This window comes from Ixodes scapularis, unplaced genomic scaffold (genome assembly GCF_016920785.2).
Source record: "Ixodes scapularis isolate PalLabHiFi unplaced genomic scaffold, ASM1692078v2 PGA_scaffold6__148_contigs__length_123643588, whole genome shotgun sequence".
Classification (NCBI taxonomy): Eukaryota; Metazoa; Arthropoda; class Arachnida; order Ixodida; family Ixodidae; genus Ixodes; species Ixodes scapularis.
In genome coordinates this window covers 65,208,788-65,222,470 of record NW_024609881.1, presented here as the reverse complement: position 1 = coordinate 65,222,470, position 13,683 = coordinate 65,208,788, and the positions used below count along the sequence as shown (strand labels likewise).

Genomic DNA, 13,683 nt, shown 5'->3' with positions numbered 1-13,683 from the left:
ACTGAAACAAAGGCTTGATATGCGCATGTTGTTGTGTATTCTGTGGCAATTAATAAAAAAAATGGATTTGCCTCGAATGATCAGATACAAGTTGCTACAGTGCTCTCGCTCTTCATTGATTTGCAGCACGGCAGATATGAGGACATATACTAATGACTGCCGCGAAGAATCTTAAATTCTAATAAAATTAAAGCAAAACGACCCGTACTTGTAATTACATCAGCTTGAACTTTAGAAATATCTAGAACACAAAGACAGAAAGGACAGGATATGACACACAGCTGTGTGTCATATCCTGTCCTTTCTGTCTGTGTGTTCTAGATATTTCTAAAGTTCAAGCTGATGTAATTACAAGTATGTACCAACAAGCTCAACTCTTAACCGTTACACAAAACGACCCGTTAGGTGAAGTCTCTGTAATTCGTTTTTCGTGTTATTTTTGCAGCTAAAGCTAAATAAAGCTCATAGAAAGTTTTAATAGGCATTTTATTGTAAAACGATAATGTAAATACATATATTTATTGTGATTTCTTTCTCATATAACGCTCAATGCGAAAGGCAAAAGAAACGCTTTTATTTATGCTTCTTCAGAGGCATGAATATTTAGACCGGAAATTTCCACCTTGTTACTGTTTAAGAGACCTCGCGGTCAATATTTGTGCAGTTTCCGAACCAGCACCGCTGAAAAAGAAAGAACAATTTTCATCTTAGATTTCTCAAATTTGTCGTGGCGAGATACCGAGGAACGTTAGCCAGCCGTCAATTTATGCTTGGTACGCTATTCTAAGCACCACGCAGGAGTTTTAAAGTAGGATCTCTCTATTACGCGTACTGGTCTGTTTTCGGTTTTTAAAGCAAGATATACGTTAAAAATAAGCATTCAACGAATATCTGACAAGGTTAGCAAGAAGCTATGTCTGAATACATTTAGTTGTAGTACCTTTGTGTATACACGTGCTAACAACTTAAGACAAAACAAACATATACGTATACGACCTATATACTGACAGAGAAATAGCGCCTCCTGCGCCAATATCACTTTTACGTAGGTTTGAGTTGTTTGCAATTTGTGACGAACTCTCCTCATTTGTTTTCCGTCCGGTTATAATGTGAGTGCGAGCAACATGAGGCATGCCGAATGGGTTTGGTTTCTTTGAACGAGCAATCAGATAGCACAAGTCCAATTCATTTGAGCTTCACGTCAAAGAGTGGTTCGTAATTAACATCAGACTAAGAATGCTTGAAATGGATAAGCGGCGCTTGGTCAATCTGCTGTCGTTTTCATCTTCTACGCAGTTCGAAAGACTGCTCTTGCTGGCAATCCTCTCTGTTCAATGTGAAACCGGCGATAGACAGAACTGGGCAGTGTCGCGGTGCACATCTATCCCAATAGTATCTTAGAGGAACGTTTGAGTATTTGTATGTTTCTTTCAAGCTACATGTGAAATATTTTTTTTTTAGCTCAGTTCTAAAAAAAAAAAAAACTAAATTACCGATGTACCGTTTGTATTGCAAAACTGTGAGAGGCTTAGTTATTTCGTTACATTCGATGCCGAATTTTAACTGTCCGATTTTTACCATACATTCAAAACCATATTTTTGTTGAACCCGCCCCATAACCCTTTACAAAAAAAGGCCTAAATTATATTTTAAAAATGGTTCGGAGAAAGGTAGATTTTATAAAATTGCACAATAAGTTCCTCTCACGAACTTCTTCACTCTTTCCACAATGCCAGAGGGAATTCCAGAGAAGAGGAGAGTCGGGAAAAGGAAACCTCTAATCATTGAGAGTTGAGGAGCTTATCTTCTTTGATGGTGCAACAAAGAGAAGTTCAGCTTTTTTTGTACAATCTATCCACCCTAGGTGACTCAGCTGCACTTGGTAGGTCGCTGGGGCGACACTATATTTTAGCACCATTAAAAAAGGCAGACTGTATTAGTGTAGCAATCACGGCGTTTTTGAAAACAAATCTAAAAAGCCTAAAAGAACAGGCAGTGTATCACTAATGATTGATTGTAGCTGGATATTACTTGCACCTCTAAAGAGTCGAGCTAACAAAAACTATTGCCGTACGAACAGTTGGCCAAGTAGGCGGCGCGCGCGTGGCCTAAGGGTTAACGTGCCTGCCTCCCTCGCGAAACGCTAGGGTTCGATTCCTGGGAGAGACGCATCTTTTGTTATTCCTGCAATTTACTTTTCTGGTAAATTCGAGAACCCTGTTGGGATTGTTCGAGGTCCGAAAGTTCTACGCGTCGAACATTCTACACCGACTATTCCAGAAGCTCACTCGTGTACACAAGGGGCTTCGCATAGCGAGCCAGGGTCAGTTTCTCCCCAGAGTTCGACTCTGCTGTTAAGCCGACGTCGACGCGCGCGACGCTCTGTTATTATCTTTGGTACCCGTTTATTTTTGGCACAAGTCCGCTTTGTTAAACGTTTCTTTCTTTCTGTTTATTTATTGTTCTTTTGGTTACCACCCGTGACATTTTGATGGAGGTGCGTTGTACGCATGTCTCTTCAGCACACCCCTACGAGGGCCCGCAGTGCAAGTCGGATCCCGAGCCTCCGAGGACCCAACGAAGAGAGGACCGAGACCCGATCAAGTCGCCGCAAACTCGGCCTACCCCCGGAACTTGGACCACTGCCGGACAGGACAAAGAAGCTACCGAAGCCGACGATGAACACCACGTCGCAGCCGGACGGAACGCCACCGACGTCCATTGTCTACGTGGAGGCCCCACCAAGGTCGCCGCCGACTTTCAGTGGCAATTTTCATGAATATGTGGACGACTGGTTGCGCCACTACGAACGCGTCGCACGGTTCGACGGACGGGGTCCGGAGCAGAGCCCGTAAAAAATCTACTTCGCTCTGGAAGGCACTGCACGTACCTGGTTCGAGAACCACGAAGCGTCAATTTCGTCGTGGCAAGACTTCCAGGCGTAGCTTCAACGTGCTTTCGCCAGCCAGCAGCGACGTCAGCGGGCCGAGGATCTTCTTCAAGCAAGAAGCGAAGGGCCAGACGAGAGCGTCTCAAGTTTCGTCGAGGACGTTCTCCACCTCATGAACCGCGCCGACCCAAAGGCTGCTGACGAGAAGAAACTGCGGTTCTTGATGCGAGTGGTAAAAGAGACCATCTTCCGAGGCCTTGTGCGGAACCCGCCTATCACCGTCGAAGACTTTATCACGGAGGCAACAAACATCGAACGTGCCCTTTAAGCACGGGCCTCCCATTACCAGTGACTTCCCGGCGTCGCTGCAATCTCGACTTCCAGCTGCAACAGCCCGGACCTCCGCGAGATTATCCGGGACGTCGTGCGGGAGGAAATCAGGAATCTGCTACCTGGTGCCACAAGGCCGGTTACGCCCTCACCCAAGCAGCACAGATTTTGGCCAACCAATGGACAATGTCTGGCGATGGTCTTTTAGCCAGTGGCCAGAGAGTGGCCATTCATTGGTCAATGATTGGCCGATGGCTGATGGCCAGTGGCCATTGGCCACTGGCCAGATAAAGGCCAGTCACCTGCCAGTCTCTGGCCACTGTCTGGCCACTTGGCCAAGGACCATTGCCAGCCATTGGCCGATGACTGGCCAACTCTGTGCTGTTTGGGCAGTTGCCGAGATTGTCAGGGAAGAACTTCAGGAGGCGCTGCAGTCCGAAGTTCTCACCAGCGCCGCTCCTGAACCACCGAAGCTGAGCTACGGCACAGCTACCGGACGACAACAGCCCCTCACCTACATACGGCGACACCTCGACGGGACCTACCAGAGCCGCAGACCTTCCTACGTCGAGAAGGGCAACCCCACCTCGCCCGCACTGAACAACCGGCGCCTAGGAAGACAGATGTCTGGCGCACGGCCGATCGACGACCACTCTGTTATCACTGCGGCGAGGCCGATCACGTCTACCAGAGTTGCCCGTACCGACAAATTGGCCTTCGAGGCTTCGCGCCGAGCGACCCGCGACCTCGCCTTGGGGAGCGACCAAGAGACATCGAGAAGTACCTCCGACGACCCCTGTCCCTGGTGCCGACTCCACCCCGAGGTTCCCGTTCGCCTTCGCCTCGACGTGCGCTTTCGCCCTTCCGCCGTTCTCATCGGGACAGCCTGTCTCCCCTATATCGTCGGGAAAACAAAGTGCGGCAACGCCTGGAGGTGGCGTTGCTGAAGACGACCAAAGTAAAGAGCCTCCAAGAACGCCGGAGCGCTCCCACTCTCCCGACGCTATGCGTCGCAACGAAGCTCCTGCAACGGTGTCCGACAACCTAAACGTTGTTATCTACGGCTAAGACGCATCGGCACTTGTGGACACCGGAGCAGACTACTCAGTCATGAGTGGGAGGCTCTCTCGCCGCCTGCGAAAAGTTACGACGCCCTGGGGAGGACCACAAATTCGAACCGCCCGAGGACACCTTATCACGCCTGTCGGAAGTTGCACTGCTCGCGTCGAAATTCACGCCGATACGTGCCCTGTGGAATTGGTCGTTCTACAAGACTTTTTCAGACATGTCATTCTCGGCATGGAATTTCTGTACGAATACGGCGCCGTCATCGACGTGGGTGAGAACAGATTGACGCTGCGGAAGCCTGTTCCGCCTTCAGAGAAACCCCGACCAGCGTCACCCGCCGTCCGAGTCGCCGTCGACCACGTGAACCTGCCTCCGCGATCAAGTGTTGTCGTACCCGTCGCGGCAGATACAGCCACTGGCGACGAACTTGTCCTGGGAGACAACCTTCAATTGCTCCTGGGAAGAGGAATAGGCGTCGCAAGAGGTGTAGCTGAACATCAGGATGGGCGGACTGTGGTCCTCGTGACGAACTTCCGAAATAGACTCAACACGTCACAAAAGTTGCAGCCGTGGGTCACGTCAAGGATCTTCAAAACACCGCCGAGATCGCCGTGATTACTGACGAAACCTTGCCACCTCAGCAAGACAGTACGTCGCCAGCGCAGCTCGACATTGACCCTAAGCTTCTGAGCCTGAAGCGACGGCAGCTTCTTAATCTCCTCGCCGAATACCGCGACTGCTTTGCGACGTCGTCGAAGGTACGCCAAACCGCCGTTGCGAAGCACCGCATCGTTACTGAGGACGACGCGCGCCATGTGCATCGATGGCCGTACCGAGTCTCCGTTAAAGAAAGGGAGGTAATCCAGGAGCAGGTTCAAAAGATGCTGAGAGACGACATAATAGTCCGTGGGCCTCTCCAGTCGTGCTGGTTAAGAAGGACGGAACACTTAAGTTCTGCGTGGACTACCGGCAGCTGAACGCGGCGACGAAGAAAGAATTCTACCCACTCCTCCGCATCGACGACACTCTTGACCGGCTGCGCCAGTCTCGATATTTCTCATCGACGAACCTGAAGAGCGGCTACTGGCAGATCGAAGTCGACGAACCGGACCAAGAAAAGACAGCCTTCGTCACGCCGGATGGACTGTACGAGTTCAAAGTGATGCCCTTCGCATTGTGCACGGCGCCAGCATCTTTCCAGCGTGTCATGGACACCGTACTGGCAGGACTGAAGTGGCAGAGCTGTGTCGTCTATCTTGATGACGTCGTCGTGTTTTCCAGCGACTTTGACGAGACTTGCGACGACTCCGAGCAGTTCTCCAAGCCATACGGACCGCCGGACTCACCCTGAAACCGTCAAAGTGTCGGTTCGCCTATGACGAACTGAAGTTCCTAGGCCACGTGGTTAGTAACGAAAGCGTCCACCCAGACCCCGAGAAGACTCGCGCCGTCGCGGCATTCCCAGCGCCGAAAGACAAGAAGCCTGTGCGAAGATTCCTCGGACTTTGTCCCTACTCTCGGCGCTTCGTTCGAGATTTCGCAAGGATTTCCGCACCGCTCACAAACCTCACGAAGGACGCCAAGAAGTTCAAATAGGCCGAGGAGCAGCAGCAGGCAATCGACGAGCTGAAGCGAAGACTCCACACTCCTGCTGTCCTAGGATACTTTGATCAGGATACAGAAACCGAGATTCACACGGACGCTAGTAATGCAGGACTTGGAGCGGTACTGGTTCAAGTGCAAGAAGGCACGGAGCGAGTCTTCGCCTAGCAAGTCGGACGCTGTCCAAATCTGAGAGAAATTACTCCACGACTGAAGAGGAGTGCCTTGCGGACGTCTGGGCAATCGCGAAGTTCCGCATGTACTTGTACGGGAGCCCGTTCCGAATGTTCTACGCGTCGAACCTTCTACGCTGATTATTCCAGAAGCTCACTCGTCTACATGGGGGCTTCGGATAGCGAGCCAGAGTCAGTTTCGAACCAGCGTTCAAATCTGCTGTTGCGCCGACTTCGACGCCCGCGACGCTCTGTTATTCTATTTTGTACCCGTTTGTTTTTGGCACTAGTTCGCCACATTAAATGTTAATTTTTTTCTGTCTATTTATTGTTCTTTTGGTCACCACCCGGGACAATATATATAACATTAATTTCTACCTAGTGTTCGCGAGTAGAGTATATACTGGTAAGCCGTTCTTGAAGCACACAAAGAGTTGCTGTCAGCTGAAAGATCACAGGGTGAGGACCATTATGGTGTTGATTCTGAGAGCGGGATCGGCGCTTCGGCGCTCTTATCCACTGATGCCTTGATCTTATTAGCTACCAAGCAATGGTAAGATGTTCAGTATCCGGCAGTTATTGCGTTTCTTAAATTGTTGGTACTCTAGCTCCCCTAACTGACAGGTTCCCTTCTCTACACTCATCAGAAACACCCATGCTCCCCCAAGCTGCTTGAAAACTTAAAAACAAGGTATTTTTGGATATCCTACCTCTCCATTATCCCCGCATGGGAAGCCAAACGGAGCGAAGTATATGTTCGTCTTTACGTACAAATTCAATTTCCAATTACGGCACCTTATGACGCAGTCCTCCATACTCTGAAAATATTTGTTGCAAGAAAGGTAGTTAACTTCAAATATTTGCTGTGGGACAGATGTATGATTACTTTTTTCAATATTAATTTATATATCAAATTCTGTAGAACATATGTGCACATAACCACAGATGCTACAGCAAGTGTCTAAAGGTCTCCGAAAGCGATGCCTGGGTGAAAACATTAAACTTTAGTCGTACTTGTATTATTTTTTATAGAAGATAATGTGTTGTGGAGTAGGTTCTATTTCCGGTACATGTTTAGCGATTCCACATCCGTTTATGTCTGGGTTTCATATCTAACGGTCTAGTCCTTATATATGCAATACCTAAGAGGCGTTTGAATTCATGTGAATGAACAAATTTAAAAAAAAGTCATTGTTCTTTCTTACAAAAAAAAAATCGAGATTGTACTTCTCCAACCATAAAGAACGTCGCTCTATGGGAGCCTCAGCTGTGACGTATGTTCATGACACAGCACAGACATAATCGGCATTACTTGAAAGGTAGCTTTTCTTATTGGGAACGTGTTTGTTAGCGCACAACTTAAGGGTTGCCCAAACAAAACAAAAAATGCCGTGCACGGAAAAAAAAAGTGTCGAGGCTTCTAAAAGGCGAGAAGTTTGCTGCGCGGGCCTACGTTTTCTGTGAGGGCATCAACCATACAAACAGCACGCCTTTCCTCCTCGCCTTCCCACTATCGCCGTCTCCTCTCCTTTGTTTTCGGAAGATTCGCGATTGCCAACAACAGTGGGGTCTTGACGACAGCCAGCAGAGCGTGTGACTCCGGATCCACGTGATGAGCACCCTTATATCCTCTCTTCAAGAACCCAAGTCGTGAATAGCATTTCTCCCAGCAAAAAAAAAAAAAAGAAGAAAAAAAGAAGAAAAAAAAAAGTTTGCGAGCGGACCGGAACAGAAGGAAACCAATCATTTGTAGCGACAGCAAATGCTGTGGTTGCACAAAACGTGTACTGTTGGAACAGACCTTCCGCATGCTGCGCGCGTTGACGAGAGGTAGGGGAGCGGATTTTAGGGAGATGAAGGGTATACAAAGAGGAAGGGGAGTGATGCTCACGGCCGAATAGTATCCCTCCGGGTGAATGGTTTGACAAAACCTCTCCGGTGTGAGGAAACGGTCCGCAACCTGCTTGGTGACGTTTAAAAAGTCATAGTCGGATTGTGTTTTCCAGCATTTCTCTCCACGTAGCCTGGAAATAAACAAGAATCGGTCATTATATGTCTTAAAATAACAATATATCGAAATCTGGGTGTTTGCAATGGAATAAATACGGATGTGTTCATGATAATGCAATTAATCCAAAGGTGCAAGCGAGCTGCACTAGAGTGATGAAAATATTCCCTGGAGAAGAGGAACATCGGGGAAAGAGGAAAAACATCCGCCTGGTCCTGGTATCGAATCAGGGACCTCTCTGTTTCCAGTGGCGCTTTCTACCTACTGAGCTAATCAAGAGTTAGGCGTCAGTAGTGCTAACGGGTTCTATTAGCTGCCGGGGATCGAACTCCAACAACCCTAAAGAAAAAGCCATTCGTAAAAAAATTTCTTATTGCCAGTACACATATGAATCATGCAAGATATGTAAGAACATATAAGAACCATACAATAAACATAGAAAGAACTATATAAGACATATAAGAACATATGAGAAGCTTTTCACAAGATTCTTAAATTTTTTATATAGTTCTTATACATCTTGTATGACTCATATGTGTTTATTGGACGCAGATATTTCTCACACAAATGAGATTTTTCAATACGGAAGGGTGAATGGCTGCCTATTAAGGTTATTATTATAATGAAAATATTTCAAAGGTGCAAGCGAGGTTGAAAAGCATGATGAAAGTAATCACTGCAGAAAAAGAACAAGGGGACAAAGAACAAACACGAATCTCAACACACATAGGAGAAATTAACTGTGTTTGGAGATATGTGTTTGTCATTTGTCCCCTTGTTCTTCTTCTCCAGGGAATATTTTTATAACGGATGTTTTCCTGATTCACGAGGTTAGATTAATAATACAACACTTACATCTTTAAGGAACACACAAGAAGAAAGACAGACAAATATCCTTCCACTAGCATAAGGCAGCCGACATACTACATCCTCTTTAATTGGAGTGATTATCCAAAATGCGTGCCTACGAAAATTCTAAGGGCCCTGTAACACTGAGGCAACACGACGGCAACAGCAACACAACGTGCTGTCCAACAATCGTGCAACTTGTTGCTCCCTTCCCATATTGTCCGACAACCCTGTGGCATCGCCGCAAGAGTAGCACAACATGGATGACAACGAAGAAGTTACCTCGGTATGACAGCTTTCGGCAAAAAAACAAAAAAACAAAACCAACTTGTTTTGGACAACGCGTGCTGCTCTTATGACTGGCTGGGCGAATTGCTTGCCGACAACGAGACAGCACCTATAGCTTTAAGGGCAGAGCTAGTTTCCTATCAACATCGTTTTTTTATGAGCTTACTGAAATAAAGGCTTGGAAAACGTTATCCAACAATAATTAAGGCTCTCGTGCAGCTAAAATAATTTTATGAATGTTTTTATTGCATAATTATGGCGAGTGCTTGTCAAAATGGTCACAGAGGCGGTTGTGAACGTTCAAACTGCTGTTGATCTTGGAACTACCGAGAGACCAGCTCACATTACTGCTAGTGAAATAAAATGACATGTCTGTACTAGGCTGCTGATATGGTATTGTTAAAATAACGCAAGAATGAAAAGGTCAAAAAGTAAAAGCATTAAAACGACCACTATGATAATGATTCTTGATTTCATCTCATTTTATTAATTATATCCTTAAGGCGCCCATGGGGCTTTACATAAAGGGAGGCAAGTACAACATTAATCATAACACAAACAGAAAAGAAATAAAACAAGAAAACAGGTGTTACGGTTGCTATGCGTTTAAGTAAGCGGTAAGAGAAGCTCTGAAACCAGAGGATTCTGGGACGATTACAATATTATCAGGAAGGGAGTTCCATTCGAATGTAGCTAACTGTAATGGGGATAATTTGAAAAGGTTTGACCGTGGAGTGACCAAATGAAGTTTTTCTGAATTGTCAGTGCGCGCGGAAATACGTGGTGCAGTCCGGCAATACAGTTATCTCTTCGATGGGCAGTGGTAGTAGAAAGTATGCAATGATGCAAGTCTTGAGATTTTCCTTCTGTGTGCAAGAGTTGGTACTCCGAGTTTTTCCTTTAGTGAGGTGATGCTTGTGCGCGAGTAATTTCTAAGAATGAAGTGTGCGGCTCTATTTTGCACTGATTCTGCTTTTCGTGTCAAATAAAAATGATGTGGCTTTTTATATTAAAGGGCAATCAAGTTCAGATTGAATAAGGGCGGTATATGCTGCAAGCTTTGTTTCACAGTTTGCCATGTGAAGATTTTGACTTAGAAAACCAAGGCTTTCATTTCCTTTTACACTTATGTGACTGATGTGGGCTTCCCAAGACGATTTTGATGTGAAATGAGCCCCTAGATATTTATATGTATCCACATGTTCAAGAACCCCATCGAAAAGAGTGAGTGTTAAATTCTGCTGGACTTCGCTTAGTACTAAAATTTTGACATTTTGTTTTTAGAAATATTTATCTTCACTTTCCACATTAGACACCATGTTTAATTGTAATGAAGTCGTTCTGATGTTCAATAGAATCCCGAATGCTAGATGGGTTTCTATAAATGACACATACATCGGCATAAAAACCGATGGTGGACTGGATAGTAGGGGACAAGTCGTTTACATACAAAAGGAAAGTAGTGGACCCAGCACGGTTTTCTGTGGTACTGCTGATTTTACGTTCCAATGACATGAGGACTCGCGTTCATAGCAGACACTTTGCGAGCGGTCGACGAGGTAGTTCAATTACACTGTATGACAGATGGTTCTGTTGGCAAAGCGCGTAATTTAAGAAGAAGTCGTTAATGTGGTAACTTGTCAAATGTTTTTCTTTTATGTCCATAAAATTGCATGGGTTTCTGTTTTAAACTGAAGTTTCTGATTAAGGTCTGTGACAAATTCAAAGAGCTAGGTTTCGCAAGAATGATACAGCCAGAAACCGTGCTGGTTTACAAAGAGCAAGTTATTGTCCGGCAAATGATCCATAATATTCCAGAAAATTACATGCTTCATCAGCTTACTAGGTACACCTGTCAGAAGGATCAATCTATATTTCGTCAACTCATTTCTTTGACCGGTCTTAAAAAGTGGGGTGACTTTGCTTCTTTCCAATTTGCAGGAATTTTACCAGCATGTAAGGAGTGTTGGAAGAGTAAACACAGAAGAGAGGAAGCTTCTTATTTGCAGAGCCTAAGCACTTTTGTTTAAATAATGTCAGGGACTGGAGCTCAACTTTGTTCAAGATTTTCTACCAGTTCGTGAATACCAGTCGCACACATAGCAATTGGAGCCCTATGAGTTAGTATAATATGTTAAGGTAAAATAACTAGCAAGGGAAAGGTCTCGTCAGAAAACATATCACTAATCAGAAAACATTTCACTAAAGAAATTGCCAACTCGTTCACGGACGTCAACAGCATCCAGCTCGTTTCTCGAAGAATCAGTAAACTAAAAGGGATTGGAAGTGTGCTTGGGTGTTAACTGCATTCCAAATAATTTTGAGTTAGTTTGTATAAGGCCGCGTAGGTCCTCAATAAAGAACTAATTTTTCGCTCTCATTATTTTATTTACACACATTTGCGAGATTTTGTCGTACTTTACAAATGCAATAAAAGAACGCGATATTTTAGCCTGCTTGCTTGGCACTAGGAAACAGCCGCTACCAGACACCCGAACTGATTAAAAAATTCCCAGGACGTTTTGGGGAATGAAGCGATCACATAGCAGGCGGAAGCAAGTGTACAGCGTGGAAAAATATTCATTTTACCTATTGTAATGAAGGCCGATAATGTCGGTGTCGTCGTTTTTAAGCACTGTCAGTTCAGCGCAACACCACGCTTCAAAAACGCTTCAAGGAACTGTAGGTGCTAACTCAATTTTAGAGTAGATATCGGAATTGCATGAAAGAAAAAAACTGAACAGAAACACCTTATACGATGTCGTAGATTCCAAACATATATCGGCAATATCATCTTCCTCGTATAGGGCTATACCGTTGTCAGCGAAAGGAGAACATCTTCATAAAAGAAAGGTGGAAAATAGTTCCCGTGTCAAGTTTTCTAACCACAGTAACTAGTTGATGTGGTCCCGTGGAAATTTCCAGCCCTTTAAATGATGTAGCACATTTAAGAGTCGCATTTCCAGTGACGCCTCGCCACACACGAACGAAGGTAAACAATCAAAGATGGTGGAGTGTTCCAAGCCTTGGGCCCGCCGTCAGCGTGGTACACACTAAACATTATAACACCCATAATCGTGTAAAAAGGGTGTAAGTTAGGAAAAACACCCTTCTTACACTTCATTTACACGATATTTGAATATCGGTGGGTGTAAAAAGGGTGTGCTGATGTTTTTCATACCTTCCACACCCTTTTTACGACCTCGCTTATTGCGATGGCGTCTGAAATCGTGTAAAAAGGGTGTATGGGCGAATTATACGCCCTGTATTAACACGGTGTGAAAGGGACGTTATGGTGATGCCAGTCTAATACACCCATGATTTCATATCCGTTAATGCCTATTGCTTTGCTGAAACTCTTGCTGATGTACGGCGGTATAAACATCCAGTATATTTAATCGCTACACGAAGTCGCGTATGGTTAGGAAGTGATGGAGTATAGTTTTTGCAACTCCGATCGAACTCCCCGTCCGAGAGGAGCCGAAAATTACGTGTCGCGTGTGCGTCAGTTTCATCAGTTCAACTTCGATTTAAAAACAAGACATCTCCACTCGCAAAAGATGAACGAAGACGTGCCAATATACAACCCAAACAGCACACAGCATTGCGACGATATAGGATCAAATATGAAAAATTGCGCCGTTACCATTTTGGTCCAGCCAATATCTGTGAAAAAAAGGATGGGTCGCGGCGACGCCATCCTGACATACCGTAGGCGATGCCGTTCTTGGTTGAGCGTCAAGATTCCCGCATGAATGGCCTATGCCGGCGAGGTATGTCTATTTCTTAACCGCCTAAAATCCGACGTTAAAAAAGAAAAGAAAAACAAGATGAAGCAAAACGGAATCTGCTTACTTTTAACCAGAGAAAGACCTCCTGCGCTGAACCACTGAACAAACTATGGGCCGTGGCGCCCTCATTTCGTGTATTACAAACTCACCTGACTGGCCCTCGCACTACTTATAGCACCTTCACTGAGATTTTATTTTTGTGTGTAGTTCTGACGAAACAATTCCGCAAGACAATCGAAAGTGCCGAATTTATGACACCCCGGCTAGAGTACGCGATCCTTGGTTGACACCAAAATATCTAGCCTCCCGACGCTTTTTTTTTTTTTTTTTTTTTTTCGTACGGGTGAAATTGCATCTCTTGTTTCATGCGTTCGAATTCGTTTTGTGTTATTTATTTCGTGATTTCGCGGTCGGCATCAGAGCACGCACGCCATTGCGTGAAGCAAGTCCTGACGTGTCCCATTTTGCGACCCTCCTTGGGCAGCCCAGGTGGCTTATACAAAGCCGCAGAGGGAGATTAGCTGCTTTGTCCACCCCTCTTTGACCTCGTCTTCTGATAAGCCTCCACACCTTCTTTTGTGTCTTCGTGTGGCTGTGAGCGAGTGCAAAGGCCACTTCTAGCAAATCAGAGGGGTGGTGTGTAACACGTGACCGTTCTCCGTAGGACAGGGACGCTTGGACTAT

At 45.6% G+C, this 13,683-nt stretch overlaps 1 protein-coding gene across 1 annotated transcript in view; it reads right to left on the bottom strand.

The window, feature by feature from the left end:
* Nucleotides 1-633: 633 nt before the first annotated feature.
* Nucleotides 634-13,683, bottom strand: part of LOC115316691 (venom metalloproteinase antarease-like TtrivMP_A) — a 31,042-nt gene continuing 17,992 nt past the window's right edge. The window contains exons 12-14 of the mRNA XM_042294613.1: nt 7,955-8,087; nt 6,774-6,881; nt 634-681 (exon numbers count right to left, since the gene is read on the bottom strand). Coding sequence (XP_042150547.1) covers nt 634-681; nt 6,774-6,881; nt 7,955-8,087 — 289 coding nt within the window. The remainder of the gene's footprint in view (nt 682-6,773; nt 6,882-7,954; nt 8,088-13,683) is intronic.